The following is a 15,562-nucleotide window of genomic DNA, read 5'->3' as shown; positions in this document are numbered from 1 at the left end:
CAATTATTTTAAATACTGCACATATATTTTATCATTAAACTGTAATAATTCTAGCATGATTTAGTGACGTTTCTCGAATAAGATCAGTTTATGCTTAAATAAAAAAAAGTAAATAATTAAAAGAAACTTGTTTTCCCTACACGAGAATTTTATTGAACATTTTTTTAATCGTCCGCTAAAAAACTTAATTCAGCAGTAGTACATATTATTATGTTTGCTTGCTTTATCATTAAATAGATTTTCATATAATTAGGAATTTTGCTTTCGCATCAGTGAAGGCCGAAAAAAAATTAATAAAATATATATAGCATTATAAAAAATCCATTTTACTTTCCTAGTGCACCTTCCTACTCAGCCGTAGTAATAAAGTAAGTTACTATTCTTTTCGTTTTATGATTAAGTATAGTCATCAACTGTTGCGGAGGGGACACCATTTTCCACTATCCAATAGAAATAACACACACCTAAAAAAAGTAGATCACTACTCAAAATCCGATAGTATGATGCAGTTCGGTCGGGCCTGTTTGAAGTTCCGGACGCCTTCTTCGGTTACGGACGTTCCTGTCACATCTAAGAGTCGAAGATTGGGAGCCGCCGACTCCAGATGGTCCAAGGAGGTGTCGGTCACCAGTTTGTAGTTTCTAACCAGCAACCGCTCCAGGCTGGTCATGTTCGGCCGGAAGAACTCGCGCACAAAGGCGGCCTGCAGTTCGTGTCGCGAAACGCCATAAGCACAGATGCCCCGGTCGCTCACCAGGGACACATAGTTGTGCCCTGGAGCACCTGGTCCCAGATTCAGATACTGGTAGAATGCGTTGGCAGGTCGTTGTTGATTGCCACCGTCCGCTACCTCGGCCACTGGGTTGTTATTTTCTACGCCACGCACGATTATCACATGAGGCATTATTCTTGGGTGGTTATTCTGGATACCACCATGTAGAATAACACGTACTGCAAAAAGGCATTTTTGTACATTAGAATATTGAAATTGAAAGGATAACTTACCATTCATATCCTCCAATGGAATTTGCTCGGCTCCGATTGCTCCTGGGCGCTGCGGTTGCTGTGGGACGTTGTTTTCGGCGTTGCCATTGGGAACACCATTGCGATTATCACGATTGTTGGCAGCTGCTGCTGGTCCCTCGTCTGCTCCGTTCTGTTGCGGTGCATCTGCTTGCTCCGGAATGGGACCATTCTGTCCATTAGCGACTGGTGCTGGTACTGGCGGTGGTTCAGGAAGTGGACCATTCTCGACTCTGTCTCGATTTCCGGCTTCGAATATCTGCTGATAGGCGGCCTGAACTGGCGCCGGAAGATTAGGAGCATTTGGTTGCTGCTGTTGGTCGTTGTTGTTATCCTCCAGGTTATTGTTTCGTTCTAGATGGTTAATAATGCGTATGATGTTACGGCGATTGTTATAAACTATGCGAACATGGCGTTGTCGAACTTCAGGATTCTCTGGCATAAATGGCAGTGGTGCCGCCGCAGGTCGCGGTGGATCGTCGTTGTTGTTCGCTGCTGGTGCCTGATTGTTAGCATTGTTCTGTTGTGGTTGGTCCTGTGCTTGTTGGTTATTGTTGGCTGCTGGTGGATCCATATCGGCTCGATTGATAATGCGAATCAGATTTTCTCCGTTATTATCATGCAGGTTTGGCAAAAAATGACGATTTGCGAAACGGAAAACATTGCGTCCTTCGCCGAGAAAGTGTGGTCTCGGTGGGCGAGGAGGTGCTGGTGGGGCTTCATTTTCGCCATTGACGTTTTCGCCCCCCTGTGGTTGCTGCTGAGGAGCTGCATTGCCCTGGTCATTGCCACCCTCTGCCTGAGCTTGATCCTGTCCTTGGCGACGAAGAATCGGATTCAGTAGATCCGGATTGGCTAATTGTCTAAGCTGTTCTACACGTTGTCGCTCTGCTTCATTGTATTCATTCAAACCACGCTCGGTACGCAGATGCTCTGGACATTCTAGCAAAAGCTCCTTCAGAGATTGAACAATGTTGAAGCAACTAACGTCTGAGTCTGAGATTGGCGTGTCTCTGAGATCAAGTGTCTGAAATTAACCAAATTCGTATATGAGAGTAAAGTGTAAAAATTGTTATAATGAAACATACTTCCAACTTTCTAAACCCGAAACGTGTTGCAATACTAGCGTATGGGACGCTATCTTTCATGTTGGCACAACCTTTCAAACTCAGATAACGCAAATAGGGTACCTTGGAGAGGGCCATGAAATCGTGTGTGTCAAACCAGCTGCAATACTCTATTGTGAGTTCCTGGAAAATAATAAATTGGGTATTAACCGAATCCTATCGCGTGCCACCAACAATTGGCATTTACCTCTAACTTTTGCAAAGTTCTATCGATTTTCGATAAAAATCCCATTCTTATTTCCGAGGCCATAGATCGATCGGCTTCGCATTTGCGAAATACCAATGTTTTGACGCTCGGTGGGAAAGAAATAATTGCCACACTATTAGTGTCCATGTAGCCTTCGCCAATTTCGAAATGTTCCAACGAGGGACAGCGCTTGTTAATTTGTGTCAGCAGGTTAGCGGTCAAGGTTGGAGTTTTCCACTTGTCCAACGGATAAGCAGCTGTCAATCCGCGAATTTTTAGCGATTTGGTATCCGGCTGGAGATGTTTGATCTTCTTCAACAGCTCTCCGGCACCCAACTGCATCGAACTGAAATCAGCCGTGCACCAGAGTCGTTTATCCTGGATTAAATTGTTCAATCGAAGGCAGCTTTCCGACAAAGCTATCAAACTGTTGCTGTCCAGATTCAGGAAAATTTCCATCAGAATTTCATCACTCAGATCTAGAAGCGATACCTGTAGCTCGATGTCGGACAACTCTACCGACAGAATTTTCATGTTTGGTTGATCCCCGATGCACTCATCGGAAGACAACTTGCGCTTGCGGCCGGCATTGCTACTCGATGAACCACTGGCGCTTACTTCCGCTGAGGAAGTTGAAGCTTGCGGCTCTACTTCCGCTACGTCCATTCTTATGCCTAGTTTCAGATATTTCTACCTCCGAATTCTGCTGCAGAGGTGAATCTATAGAAATGTGAAAGAAGTTTAAATAGAAGAAAATATCTTATTGTTTGTTAGAAAAAGCAATACGTTCTTAGATTTTAACTATATGTATCATTCAAATTTTAAGAAAGAGCAAATGATTCGAACTTATAAGGTATTAATTTAAACGTTGAATTGTGCATCATATATTGTCGAAACGTTCTTGAAATATCTTCTTGAATTTTTAATTGCAATAAACTAATTCATCATTGTTTCTCCTAATCCTCAAAACGGTTTCTTCGTTATCAGGCCTCAGAATTCAATAAATTTGCGTGGTTTGTATACCAAAAATCTTGATTATAATAAGTTCATTTATCAGATTATTAGTTCGAAAGTATTGATAAAATGGACGCAATATCGGGTGACCAATTTGGAGTGGATTTTTAAGGGAAAAATCTTGTACTGAATCGCTGTTTCATGATTTGTAACTCCAGCAGACGCAACCATGGCAAGCCCCGGGGGAGATTAGCTTACCGTGCCTATTTTCACCCACACCAGTGCCCTCCACCCACCACCACCCCTTGCGGAGCTATATTAACGAAATGCAGAACAACAAGAAGAAGGCTCTTCCACAAGTCGGGAGAGATTGATGTCGGTTCAGAAATTTCTTCTTGCCACTTGCTTCTTCACTGCTACTCCAGCTAAAGCTCCGTGGAGGATTCACTCGGTGGAAAAAGTCTGTTATCGCTCACAAAGCGGCTAAATTTTTGACCCCTTCAATGATCACTGGAAGTAACCGTAGCTAGAGCATCTTTTCACACTTCTTTTAATGCCGGACGATGGGGAATTTGCATAGAATTCTCGAAAAAATCAACTGTTGTACAAAAGAAAATTCTCACTTTTTCTTTCACGAACGATAGCTTTTCCGTCTGTCAAACAAAATCGTCTCTCATGAGTTTTTCATCAAAAAATTGAGCGAAAATGGGAGAGAAGAGAACTATTTTGACACAAAGATTGCCCGCCCAGTGAGCTTCGAGTTAGGTTTTAAAGGGTTTTAATAAAGAAAATACACTGAGAGCAATTGTGTCCAGTTTGTTTCAGGCTGAAACAAATTTTTTGTTTTTAATGTTGATTTCGAACTGGTATAAAACAGAATTTAGTCCGTTGGTGCTTAGAGCACCTGTATCCGTGGTCTATTCTTGAGCCTAATAAAAATTGAACCAACGAAGTTAGAGCACTTGTATCCCAAGTCTATTTTTGGGTCTAATTTATACAAAAGAATTAAACCAACGAAGTAAGATCCAATCCAGTGCAAAAAGTGGCAACCTCACTCGTGTTCCATTAACTGTCAAGCGGTTTATAGAACAGCGTCAAATTGGATCCAAATCTCATCAATTTTGGAGTAATCCTTATACCAGTTCCAAGAATTTTTGAGATGAAACTGGTATAATGAAACAAGGATTTGGGTCTAAACTGGCGTGGTCTATTCTTGTGGGTCTAATTTATACAAGAATTCTAGAGTTTGTTTTGATTAGGTCGTATGAACCAATATAAACAAAACTGAGTTATTGGCTGCAAACGATTGAGAATCATGCGCTCTGTGTTTAATAAAAATCTGGTTACGTTTGATCAATGAATAACTTTTACAAAATTATTTGAATTTAAGACGTATCCGAACTTTTTTATTTTCGAGTGCAAATTGGTTTTTGCGACTTTTTGCATCGCCGTTTTTTGCCGTGCATGCAACAGGACGCTAGATAACAATTCGCCACAACATTCGCGTGTGATCCTTTGTTGGAAACAGACGTGCTTGAATATAACTAGTTGAAGCGTGGTTTCGAAGTATTCCGAAAATTGAACAGGTTGTTTCGTTTCATAGTAAATAGTAAAAAACTCGTTGTGAGTGTTGCATAGTGATGAGTGTTGGAGCTGGTGCCCCAATGGGGGCACCGATGGATGCAGATTTTAATAAAGCGGGAAGCTCGACGCACAATGCAGAACAAAATGGCGGTCGTCCATTGAAATCTGGAGAACAAAATGGCGGAAGAAAACCGTTTGAAAAGTGCTTTTACAAGCAAAGCGATACTGGTCCATACAAAGTAATCGTTGAAAAAAAAGCTGAAAAAGAGAAGGAAGTGGTTAACGAAACAAAAGATGTGGAGAAACAATCAAAGGAAGTGGAAAAGCAAACGGGAATAAATAAAATCGCAGTTGGAATGCTTTTGAAGCAAAATGGTTTCGCAAAGGAAGTGATGGATATTAGGAAGATTGGCCGATCGAAGGTGTTGGTTTATTTTTCTGAATGGAAAGAAGCGAATAAGTTAATAAATTGTCGTAACCTGGCGTTGAAGAATTTCTTAGCTTATATACCGAAGGGCTTCATAACAGTAAAGGGTGTTATAAGTGGTATCCCTGAGGATATAGATGAAAATGAATTGAGAGGTGAAATCGAAACAGATAAGGAAATCGTGGAGATGTTCCGCATGTTCCGGAAGATAAACGAAAAAAAGGTCAAGACCCGCAAGGTAGGTGTAATATTCCGTAGTAATAAGCTCCCAGAGTATGTCAGAATATATTCCGTAAACACGAAAGTAGAGGCATACGTCAACCGAGCCGTAATGTGTTTCGCTTGCTTACGCTACGGACACATCGCGGGAAATTGTAAGGGAAGGAAAAGATGTAATAATTGTGGCGAGGCAGAAGGAGAGAACCATAATATTGAGAACTGCGATAACCCAACGAAATGTGTTCATTGTAAAGAAACACATAAATCATCCGACCCAAAATGCCCAGAACGTTCAAAACAGGAAACAATAAAGAAATTGATGGCAGTCCAGAACCTAACTTATCAAGAGGCCCGCGACGAGTTTAGAGTAGAAACAAGGAACGGATACGATTTACTATCGAACATTAGAGAATTCCCAAGTATCTATCAAAGTTTTGCCAATGTAGCTGCTAAAAATGTGAAGACAATCCCAAAACCAAAAATGCAACCAAGAAAACTGATGGCATCAACAAATGGAAACCTGGAAGACAGTCAGAAAATGGTAAGTCAAAGAACAAATTTTCATCTAAATAATGTGGAGGAAGAGGATTTCTCTCAGACTCAACCAAAAAAAAGGAAGACCATTACGGCACAGGAGAATAACGATGGAGACGACCAACAACAAATTTCAGTGCAAAAACATTTAGAGCTACGTAAACGATGGGACGATAGAATGCAGGTACTAGCGAGTCAGAAGGAAAATTACAAGTCAGTAATAAGTAAGTGTTTTGCTGTTCTTTCGAATGCACTATCATCAAATATAGAGGACGGACACCTGGTGGTGAGCGAAGTTCTAAAGGAAATGAGTAAGGTACTAGGGCACTGTGACCAAGAGGTCGTACATCAACCTACAAATCAAAATGGCATTTAAACTAATACAACACAATATTCAGAGCCTTCCTAAAAATAAACTCGAACTAACACATGAACTTAATATTAATAAATATGATGCGGTCTTGCTCTCTGAAATTTGGGCAAGTCCAGAAAGTTTGAATTCCCTACATATATCGGGATATCACAAAATCTTACAACCAAGACTAACCACAGTGGGAGGAGGAGTTGGCATTTACCTTAGAGAAGCTTACAATTATAAAAAGCTAGAACTAACTTCTGATGAACTTTTCGAAACTATAGGTATTGAAATCCCCAGTAAAGGACTGAGTCTTATATCTACCTACATAAATCCAAAAATTTCAAACACGGAGTTAGAGGATAAATTGAATAGGTTAATCAACGAGTCTAGAAATATTAAAGGACTTGTAATCGGAGGTGACTTTAACGCACATAACACATGCTGGGGCTGTAATAACACCAATAACAAGGGCAAAATCGTCTATGATCTCATCAATAGTACAAATTTATTAATTTTAAACGACGGTACTATGACCTACAGACCAGCTTCTTTAAGCTTCTCACCAAGTGCAATAGACCTGACATTTTGTACCCCAGACATATTCAATGGAATAGTATGGAATGTTTTAGATCATAGCTTAGGAGGATCTGCACATATGATTTTGGAAATAGAAATTCCTCAAATTGCTTCTAAAAACCATAGAAAAATAATAAACTATAAAAACTTAAATAAAGCCATTGCAACTATCACGCCAGATGACTTCCAGAATCTGGAAGCATTAGAGTCATTAGTCACAACATCGGTTAAACAAAATAGTCACACGAGTTCTCTGGTTCCTAAATATTATTGGAACTCTGAACTGGATGAGCTTTATAAGAAGAAGCAGTTGTGTAGAAAAACATATCTCGCGTGAGCTTTCATTACGTCGAATGAAACAGAAACACCGAACCGAGAAAAACGCTTCTGAAATTTAAAGAGTGTTTTTCAAATCCTATTTTTATTCCTGCGCCGATAACCCTTCAAAAAATACGCAATATTAATGGAAACTAATTGTTTCAGATATTTCACATTATGAATTTAATTTTTTGCAATTTTTAGAGCTATTTTTTAATCATATAGGAACATACGACATATTCAAACATAAATCGTTCATACGTCTGAACACATTCGTCGTTTGGAGGGGAAATTTGTTTCATTCGTCTCTTTTCTTTCGTCCTTTGATTCGTTCAACTTGCACTTACGCCCAAATGTTTCTGATGCAAATACTATGTGAAATTTTCAATTTTCTCGGCGTAGTGGCTGTTTAATAAGTGAAATATCTAGTGTAGCGGAAAATTGGTGAGTAAATGCATAATGGAATGTGTGAATCAGGTGCGCCATTGGTCAAACTAGCTTGCTGCTGCTGATCAACTTTCTGTTGCCGATCAGCTGGAGGGGAAATTTGTCTCATTCGTCCTTTGATTCGTTCAACTTGCACTTACGCCCAAATGTTTCTGAGGCAGTTATCGGTAAATAAAATTTTCAATTTTCTCGGCATAGTGAATGTTAACTTGGTGAGTTGTCGAGTGTAGCGGTAAATTTATTAGTGAATGCGTAATAAAAGTGTGAATCGGGTGATTGGGTGACTAACAGCAGCAGGCTGCTGCCGATCACCCGCATAAATGAGGATTGTTACCGAACGATCTCTCAAATAGTCAAAAGACGATTTGATGAAGTGTAAAAAAAACGCTTAGCAAACGATTATTCAAACTGTGAAATACATAAGTTGAATCGTGAATTCCAAATCCACATTATTTTTAATATGTCGTTAGGTTATGTAATTGTTAAAAACTGTTAAAACACTTGTATGGATGAACTGTTCTACATGCAGTCCAGGTTTGGTTTAAAAACCGATTGTGGAAAATGTATTTAGATCATCGGATTGTAATCGTTATAGTTATTTCGAGGAGCTCTCAGGCCTAAACGCTTACGTGAATAGTTCTTTAACGATTTGACTTTCATTTATTCCAACGTTATTCAAACCGTTTTAGAAATCGTTCGTGAAAAGAGCACGCACACAAACGCAAATTTTTATGCATATGGGAGGTTTTCGGATAGGAATACAAAATATTTTCTTATTGTATCATTATATTTTATTTCTTTGAATATTACCATCTATTTGCCGCATTTTGTCGTGCTTCCTGCTGTTCAATATTTCAAACAGCATGCCCTGTAAAACGTCCCAAAGGTCCGGTGCCAAGCAATCCATAGCACGGATGGAACTGTGGGGGTTCCTGTAGCGTAACCTGGAACGGAAGTAACGGAGTTATCGGATTTGCTTTAAGAAGATTTCAATTTTCACTTACCTGATTTACAAAGTTCATCGTGCGTCTGCAATCGCTTATAAATTTTAATATTCCAGTACTGATTGCACCTGCTCCAGCAGGCTGAGTTTCGATTTTCCGAGCCGCTCACGTTGCGAAAAGAAAACAAATTCTCCCGGCGTAACAATGTCATAAAACGAAACGTTTGCATCAGTGGTGCCAGATACAATGTTTTAACAAGATTTCTATGAATGTTGAGATGCAAAATTTTAAGGTAAATATTTTAAATGATCAGGATGATTATGGATAGAAATTTGAGATTATTTAAGAAACATTAATGAGTTATTGATTCCAATAAGAAATTCCGTTCAATACAATTCAATGTTTCATGTAAACACCAATTTGATGTTTCTATGTCTTCAGTTTGCATCTATGGTAGAACACGCATAAAATAATCATAGTTCAATAAAAACAACGAACACCATTGATACTCCTAGCTCTATCCCCAACTGAAGAGAAAATAGAAAGATTTCAGAGGGAATTGCCTAAAATTTACGTCAAGTGTTGCATTCGAAATCTGCTTGATTTAAAAATATAATAAAATGTAGAACTAGTGAACCTGTATATAAGAGAAGTGACATCTGAAGCACAAAATTCCAATCGAGCAAAAGAACTGTCAAAATCTATTCCAATCGATCCGAGCATTTTGTCGCAGAGCTTTTACCTTTCTTATTGAAAACTCAACCAAGGAAGGTATTGTGATTGTTGTTATAGTTCAAACAGATAATTTTTTAGCTGGTCATATGAATTTATGATTAGGTGCAATTTTTTTTCAATGCTTTGGTGAATTGTGTTTCTAGTTAGAAAACTAACTGATTATTAACGAAATTCAAGTCATTCATACCGTTTATCGCGATCCTTCGGGCATTGAGTTCAATGTTGTTTTGTTGGATTGAAGGAGCGTTCACTTTAGAGCTTGAACATTGAGCCAGAAACAGTGCTGGGGATTTTTTTGTCCAAGATTTCGGCGATGTTGCCACATATTTTATTTTAAGAGGGATCAGATGTCGCTTCTCTTATATGAAGGTTCACTATGTAGAACAATGTTATTTTGTGGCAAATTTTATTTGTTGCGACTGCTGCTGAATAAGGTTGCTTAAGATGCATTCAATTCATTCAAAAATGACTAGTGGACCAAAATTGTAACTCCAGCGTATAGTCCTATTTGTCGCTGGTAGTGTTCGTGATATTATGCTGATTGTTTCAACAACACTTTTCAGTTTTGGGACAATCAACCTCAAAAACTGCCATGTTTGTCGACAAGCTGCTCGTTTTTTGTACCGAGAGTTCCTGAGGTTAATTGTCCTGTCTCATCTGTACACGCTCAGCAGGTGTGCGTAAGAAATGTCAAAAACAACTCTTTTGTAATTGTCCAGATGGATTCGCAAAGAAACACTTTAATAATCGAGCATATTTCACTTAAAGTGTTGTCAAAAGCATCGCAAAAAGCAAGACCTAAACTTTTTAGTATGATATGTGCGTACCTTCCAAGTTCATTATCGAATTCGAAAAATCGAAACTCTATAGAGCTATAACAGAACATAAAAAAATAAAAGAAATATGTTCATAAATGCGTACTGATTTTTCGCAAAACTATTTGGCATCTTTGACCAGCGTTTCGTTCATTTTTGACATAACTCATGAACGGTATGGTTAACAGTTTGAGATCAATTTAACGGTTACAGAAAAATCGAAGGAAATCGTTCATACCATTCTATCATCTTTCCAGATACCATCACCTTTTTACATGAAGGTTCATGTTTCGTTTTTATCGTTCAAATTTTTCGTTGAAGTAAAGTTTAATGAAACATCTACGTTTACAGAGACAATCACGTTTTCTGAAGCTGTATATATATCGTATAGACTGTTTGAGATATAGTTTTTTCGTATGCGGGCAGCCTGCTGCTGTTGAGTATCGATTTAAAAAAGCTTGAAAACAAGAATCTGAAATAATGTTCATTGCCAGGTTGATATTCTGATAACCTCTATCTGTATACACTTGTTTGCTCATGGAATCCATAGCGAATGTGCTAGGTTTTTCTTCCTCTGCACATTCGCCGTTTGGAAGAAGGGACGTAAGCAACATTGAAATTGGCAATCAAGGTATTGTTTCATTCGTCATTTTGAAAGTCTTAAATTTTATATGTTAAAAGGGTTTAAATTGATTGTTTTATCAATCACATAGGTAGATAATGTTATAATGAAGCTTTTTTAGTGAATATCTCAGTTTTTCAAATTTTGTTTCATTCGACGTAATGAAAGTTCACGCGAGATATAATGCTTGTGCAAACGAAACAAACCTCTTGGCGATGTTGAAGGCTAATGCAATATTCCTCCGAACAAAAAAGCTACTTGTAAGAGAAAAGTTATGTGAGATAACCAAAAATATCGATCCTAGAAATTCGAGAGCAAATTGGAAGCTCATAAAAAATTTGAAATACCATCATAACGCTATCTCTAAAAATAGCGAAATCTTGATTTCTAAAGAAAAGACTTTGGAATTCCTTAATCATAATTTCGGCCCTACACAAATAAGCCCTGTACCAGCTGAACCTGCCATATACATACTAGAGAAAAGACAACTACTTACATTGGAGCTATTCAATAAAATTATACACAAGAAAAAAGCTCGTTCAGCTCCAGGAACAGACAAAATTACTTACGAGTTGCTACGTAATTTGGATTGGAAAGTTAAAGAAAAAGTCATCGAAGAACTAAACGTACATTTCAACAATGGTACCTTGCCAGATCATTTGAAGAAGATTAAAGTAGTTCCTATACTCAAACCAGGAAAAGACCCCAGGTTGCCAGAGTCTTATAGACCAATATCGTGCCTGTCGACTGTGACTAAGACAGCAAATACAGCTGTATTGTACTTGATACAAAAATATGCCGAAGAAAACAAACTACTTCCTAATCTTTCATTCGGCTTTAGATCTGGCAAATCTACAGAAGATTGCTTAGCATTCGTTACTAACCACATCATGGACGGAAAAAGAAAAGGAATGATAAACATAGCAATATTTTTCGACTTTAGTAATGCATTCAATGCTATTGAGGTTGATAAATTGGAAACAATACTCACTGATATGGGTTTTCCCACAGATGTGAAAAATTGGATAAAAAATTTTCTATGCAATCGACAACTAATTGTTACAACAGATCTGGGTTCAGTCACGTCAACAGTGTCTGTGGGATTACCACAAGGTGACGTCATGTCGCCGACACTGTTCAACCTGTATACAGCTAAGCTACATGATACCGATACCGAAGAAGATACTGTCACCGTACAATTTGCCGATGACTTCGTTAAGATTGTCAGAGGCAAATCTTTGACAGAAGCAAGAAGTAAAGCACAACTTGCTATAGACAGATTTACTGAGCACAGCTCTGAACTAAACCTCCAACTTAACGCAAGTAAGACTAAGGCGATTGTCTTCACAGCAAAACATACTGACTTGGCGCTTACTGTTAGGGGATCTCCAATAGAAAGCGTCCGCCACTATAAATATTTGGGAGTCTACGTAGACCAAAATCTCAGATTTGGTTGCCATGTTAGAGAACTGAAAAAGAAAATTAAAGACCGGCAAAACATGTTGAAGATAATAGGGAGCATAAAAAAGGGGGCCAACCCCAAAGTTATGATACTTTTCCATAAAGCATTATACGGGAGCTACCTAGCATATGGCAGTGCCATCTACGGTGATACACCGAAAACCTACAAGGAAATGTTGGCTGTATCAAGCCGGCAATGCCAGCGGATAGCCACAGGATGCACAAGAACCACTCCTATTAACACCCTAGCAGCGCTGTCAAATGAAGAACCACTTTCTTTGAAACGCCATTATTACGCCATGAAAAAAATAACGCAACACTTCAAAAAGAATGACGAAATTGCTGAACAACTAAGAAGACTTCAACCTATGCCAAATTTCCAGAAATCCAAGTGTTTCACATTTATGGAAAAGGTGTATTTGGAAAATTCGGAAACGGTTCAAAACGTATACGAAAACTACGAAATGGAAGAAATACCAAAAATAGATGTACGCCCACAAATAGAGAAAATACCAATAAACAAAAAGAAAATGTCCACATCTACAATGCTACAAATCGCCAAGGAACATATTAATACGGAATACTTATTTTGGAGACAAATCTATACCGATGCCTCTAAGTCAACGGAAGGCTGTGGTATCGGAGTATATGAATCAAATTCAGAAACAGAGATTAGTTTACGCCTTGAACACCCGACAAGTATTATGACAGCAGAATTAATTGCTATCCAGATAGCTTTGAGAGAAATCCCAAGCTTAGAAACAGATCAATTTTATAGAAATGTTATACTCACCGACTCTCAAGCTGCTTGTCAATTACTATTATCGTGCCAGTTTGATAAAAGCTGGGATCATTTGACCGGTGAAATTTGTACAAATTTGTATAAAACAAATACGGTACTCCAGTGGATTCCAGGGCATGTTGGCCTCAACGGAAATGAGCATGCCGATCGCCTAGCTAAAACAGGAGTTCAAGCAAATGCTATCGTAGTCAACAAATTACTTTGGGTTGACGCAATCAGGAATTATAAACAGGAACTATCATCTGCTACAAACCAATGGTATCGGGACATTGCCCTGCGAGACGGCAAAGGACTGAAATTTTTCGAAATGTTCTCAAACTTTCCCATCAAACCTTGGTTTTGGACCGCTGATTTGGATGGAGAAGAAATCCGCACGCTGAACCGTGTTTTGGCTGGCCATGACTACTCAGAATACTGGCTGGCTAAAATGAAATTAGTAGTTAATGAAGATTGCGAAATGTGCCAAGAAAAGAACACTACCGAACACTGCCTGCTCAAATGTATGAAGTACAACCACGTCCGAAACCATTTCCACTGGGAAAACTACAATAAATTAACCGAAATCGCCAAAAATGATAAAGAACTTTGTTGCGTGGAAAAACTAAAGCAAATTTTAAAATTCATAAAAATGGCAAATTTGCGTATGTGACAATCAATCGTCACAAAAACGCAACCGAAAGGCGTCAAATGACAAAAAATAAGATCGAACTGGCGATATGAGGCACAGTCCCTCAGGCCAATCTGTCAAAACACAACAACAACAACAACAACAATTCGCCAAGTTGGTTTTTGCGTCGTTTGTGCATCGTCGCGAAAATTTCTTTGGCAATTGATGGAACTTTACGGTTGAATACAAAAAATCATAGAAAACTGCCTGCAGGAGTGATTTCAGTCGTATCTTATCGGAATGGATGGCTTAATTTATTGTTGGGTAAGTATACAAAACTTAACTTTTGAAAGTGCAAAAAGCCATTATTCTGTTTCCATTCCAGATACAACCAAAGCAATTTGAAGCAATGGATAACTTTTGCATTCTTCGAACGGTCATCGGTGTTACAGGTAGGGGCCTAAAATTTCCTAGTGTTCCCCAAATAGACAATCCTGTTAAACAACAATTCCGGATGCCCTTTGGCGGCAATTTTCATGTCTTAATTGAGTAGATTATTATAGTTTCTAATGCTCCTCCAATCAATTTTGAATTACATAGCAAAGTAATAGGCGAATAGAATCTGTTTAGGGAATTATGATATCCTGATGTGCACCGATTGATATTGCTCTCCATACTGAGAGTTGCGCATGGCGGTCCTTGCCTTTTATATAGTTTTGAATACCCGTCGTTAACTCATCTGATTGCGTGGGTTTATTCTCTTCTTCAGGATGCCACATCCTCCCGTTGCACGAAAATTGATAAATGGGAATATCTAGCCATTTTTCTCAATTTATAGCTTGATACCCTTATGCCGTCATTTTCATATAGTTTATTTCTTCATAAGTTATCGATCAATGTTTTTCTTGTTTATGTTTGTTTCTTTTCCTTTTTACCGCCCTTTTTAAATTTCTCGCCATCACCTCCATATTCCGTACTTGTATTTTACCTTACTTCTTATTTCTTACTTGTCAAGTTTCTTTTCAAGTGGTTCTGTTTTCTTTCCTCTTTATTTTTCATCACATTCAGCTCTTCCTCCCCTTTTTCTGTTCATTTTCTCTTTATTTATTTTAGTTCACTTTCACCAACACTGTTTTAAATGTAATATTTGTTTCTCTTTAAACTATTCGATTTTGTTTCTGTCTGTATGGCATTTAATTTATTCATTTTTTTTCCTACGTTTTAAATTTGGAAAACTTTTAACATTAAATTATTTTCTCCTTCGAGCAACTTTTTCAGTTTTCATTTCATTCCCTCGTTATCTGTATTGAAACACTTTTTCTCATTTTCTGATATTATCTTTTCATTTTTTCTACTTTTCGTCACTTTCTTCATATTCCAATTTCCCCACTGGGTTTTAACCATTTGTTACCTGACCATGAGCTTCTACTCGGTTCAGGATTTCTTTTAATATTTTTTTTTCGCCTGACCATGAGCTAGCACTCGGTTCAGGATATCGCTATTTATTTTATTTTGTTTTCATATGCGCCTTGGGCTAAACCCGACTGCATCAATTCTCAAATGGTTACACTGCCTTGAGCTAAACTCGACTAGTGTTTGCGTCTTGGGCTTACCCCGACTGCAATAGTTTTCAAAATAGAAGCACTCCCGCATACTAAAAAACTATATTTCAAATAGTCTATACCATACATCAACGGCTTCTGAAAAAGTGATTGTCTCTGTAAACGCAGCTGTTCTGTTGAACTTTACTTCGACAACTATAAGAACGAAACATTAACGTTCATATATGAAAGTAAACCGTAAAAATGATCTCGAACCATTA

General features: G+C 38.2%; 2 protein-coding genes across 2 annotated transcripts; one reads left to right on the top strand and one right to left on the bottom strand.

The window, feature by feature from the left end:
• Window positions 1-127: 127 nt before the first annotated feature.
• On the bottom strand, window positions 128-3,953 carry LOC129747727 (uncharacterized). The gene is made up of 5 exons (XM_055742067.1): window positions 3,550-3,953; window positions 2,338-3,057; window positions 2,112-2,273; window positions 1,006-2,050; window positions 128-951 (listed from the first exon to the last, which is right to left on the bottom strand). Exons 2-5 carry the CDS (start codon window positions 3,001-3,003, stop codon window positions 482-484), a joined length of 2,343 nt encoding a protein of 780 aa, XP_055598042.1. The 5' UTR covers window positions 3,004-3,057; window positions 3,550-3,953; the 3' UTR covers window positions 128-481.
• An 8,038-nt stretch (window positions 3,954-11,991) lies between these two features.
• On the top strand, window positions 11,992-13,782 carry LOC129742891 (uncharacterized). The gene is made up of 2 exons (XM_055734836.1): window positions 11,992-12,124; window positions 12,437-13,782. The coding sequence occupies exons 1-2, from the start codon at window positions 11,992-11,994 to the stop codon at window positions 13,780-13,782; spliced, it is 1,479 nt and encodes a 492-aa protein (XP_055590811.1).
• The last annotated feature ends 1,780 nt before the right edge of the window (window positions 13,783-15,562 follow it).

The sequence above is a fragment of the Uranotaenia lowii genome, chromosome 2 (genome assembly GCF_029784155.1).
Source record: "Uranotaenia lowii strain MFRU-FL chromosome 2, ASM2978415v1, whole genome shotgun sequence".
Taxonomy (NCBI): domain Eukaryota; kingdom Metazoa; phylum Arthropoda; class Insecta; order Diptera; family Culicidae; genus Uranotaenia; species Uranotaenia lowii.
The sequence above is the reverse complement of the archived record's forward strand: the minus strand, read 5'-3'. Positions and strand labels throughout refer to the sequence as shown.